Source organism: Gavialis gangeticus, unplaced genomic scaffold (assembly GCF_001723915.1).
Source record: "Gavialis gangeticus isolate Ggan-Ray unplaced genomic scaffold, GavGan_comp1, whole genome shotgun sequence".
Lineage (NCBI taxonomy): Eukaryota > Metazoa > Chordata > Crocodylia > Gavialidae > Gavialis > Gavialis gangeticus.
The window spans coordinates 12,281,160-12,282,950 of NW_017728964.1; the positions used below are offsets into that span (position 1 = coordinate 12,281,160).

Consider the following 1,791-nt stretch of genomic DNA (forward strand, 5'->3'; position numbering starts at 1 on the left):
ATGCACACTTCAGAGCAGACAGCAGGGCAGCGCAGCAAGTCCTGCTGGGAGCAACCTGGGCTCCTTTGCTGGCAGAAGCTACCCAGAGCTGGGGCTGGCCGTGGCATGCTGAGCAAAATGGCCTTGCATGCCATGCTTGGCATGCATGCGGGGGGTTGCCAGCCCCGTCCTAGTACTTCCCATAAACTTCTATAGTGTTCTCTATTTTGGTCATCAGTAGATGAGTATCAAAAAGGTTTTTATTTGCCATACATTTTACTGGCCCTCTTTCAGAGGAATCTGTGTACAGCCCCTTGTTTGCACAAAAGGGTGTTTCTCTGCCTACATATTCAGGCAAGCCCACAAAATTTTCACAATGCCACAATAACGTTGGAATTTAAAAAAGTCCCAACCCTGTTTTATTTGAGCATGTAATGTATTCAGTGTGCTGAGCCGTCCTTGAGTGTTGGGACAGAGGGTGTACAGTTTTGTCCAGGATATCAGAGTGGAACTGCATGCTTGCTCCTTGTGCAGTTCACCTGCGGTAGGGAACCACGACAGGTCCTCTTGTGTCTGATAGCTGATCATGGGATTTTGCAGGAGGAGATTTGTTAAGGTGTCCAGGTTGCTCTTCTGGTCCTTCACCGGGACAGCTTTTGTGCTCTTCATTATCTCTTTCAGCTCCTTGTTTGGATTTGCAAAAAAGTCTCAATTCAGGTAAGAGATCCAGCTCTTTCTGAGGCAGTTTAGGAGTGTACTGTCTCTAATATACCCAGTCTATCATCTTTGTACATTAAACCTGTACTGGCAACTATGGTTAGCAGAAACTGCCAGTCTTTAGTGGTCAGATTGGTATATACCCAAGTCATGTACAATCTGCCTACTCTGTTGTGTGGTTGTAAAGACCCTATTGTGCTTGACAACTGATTTTCCAGTGATTCCTTGGATAGCTGTTTAGGATGACAGTTTATAAGTATTGCTTTTATATCTGTACAGTGTGAATGTATAGTACTTGAATTTGACTAGAAACTACTCTGTTCGGCACAGTTTGTTCTCAGTTCTATCAGTGTCAGTCCAGAAGAAACCAGCTGAACTCAGTGGCGTTCCTCCCTTATATTTACATCTGAATCAAGAATGGAATTTGGCTTGAAATGTAGATTTCCCACCCCCCTGGAAATGTATTAATGCAGCATATTTCAGTCAACATAGAAATGAAGCAACCACTGTAAGTGTCTGTAAAAACAGGAGATAGACATTAACATGTGAATTGTATCTAGTACTATTTGTCATGGGCTGTATTTTATATAATGAATACAATATTAATTTAACACTTTTAACACTTTTCACATGAAAGAGTGGATAAAACATATTTTGATAGATAATGTATAGTTGCCCCTATGTTGTGTGCATATATATAGACCATGGCATTACACATACACATTCACATTATTATTAGTGTCTGTTTGTTATACAAGCATTTAGAAATGTTGGTGGATTTTGGAGCTCTATTGTACTTAGTCCCTGGCCCAAAGCAGCCACAGTCTAAATCACTATTCTTGGATCTTACACCTGCACCTCCAGAAATGTAATATATCTTATCCAGTGCACTGAATGCCCTGATGGAAACTATGTAGGAGAAACCAAACAAAAACTGTGTACCAGAATGAACGCACACCAAAAATTTATCAAAGACAAAAATACCCAATTACCTGTGGGTGCACATTTCTCACAGGGCAACCACTGTTTCTCCAGTTTCTCAGTGCTAATCCTCAAAGGGAATTCATAAAACAGCTTTCATAGATAAGGCTACGA

The 1,791-nt window shown here is 41.4% G+C and overlaps 1 protein-coding gene across 1 annotated transcript in view; it reads left to right on the top strand.

Annotated features, from left to right (window-relative positions):
- The first annotated feature begins 479 nt into the window (after positions 1–479).
- Positions 480–1,791, top strand: part of ST6GALNAC1 (ST6 N-acetylgalactosaminide alpha-2,6-sialyltransferase 1) — a 40,065-nt gene continuing 38,753 nt past the window's right edge. Inside the window, exon 1 of the mRNA XM_019502993.1 lies at positions 480–696. Coding sequence (XP_019358538.1) covers positions 566–696 — 131 coding nt within the window. The 5' untranslated portion in view covers positions 480–565. The remainder of the gene's footprint in view (positions 697–1,791) is intronic.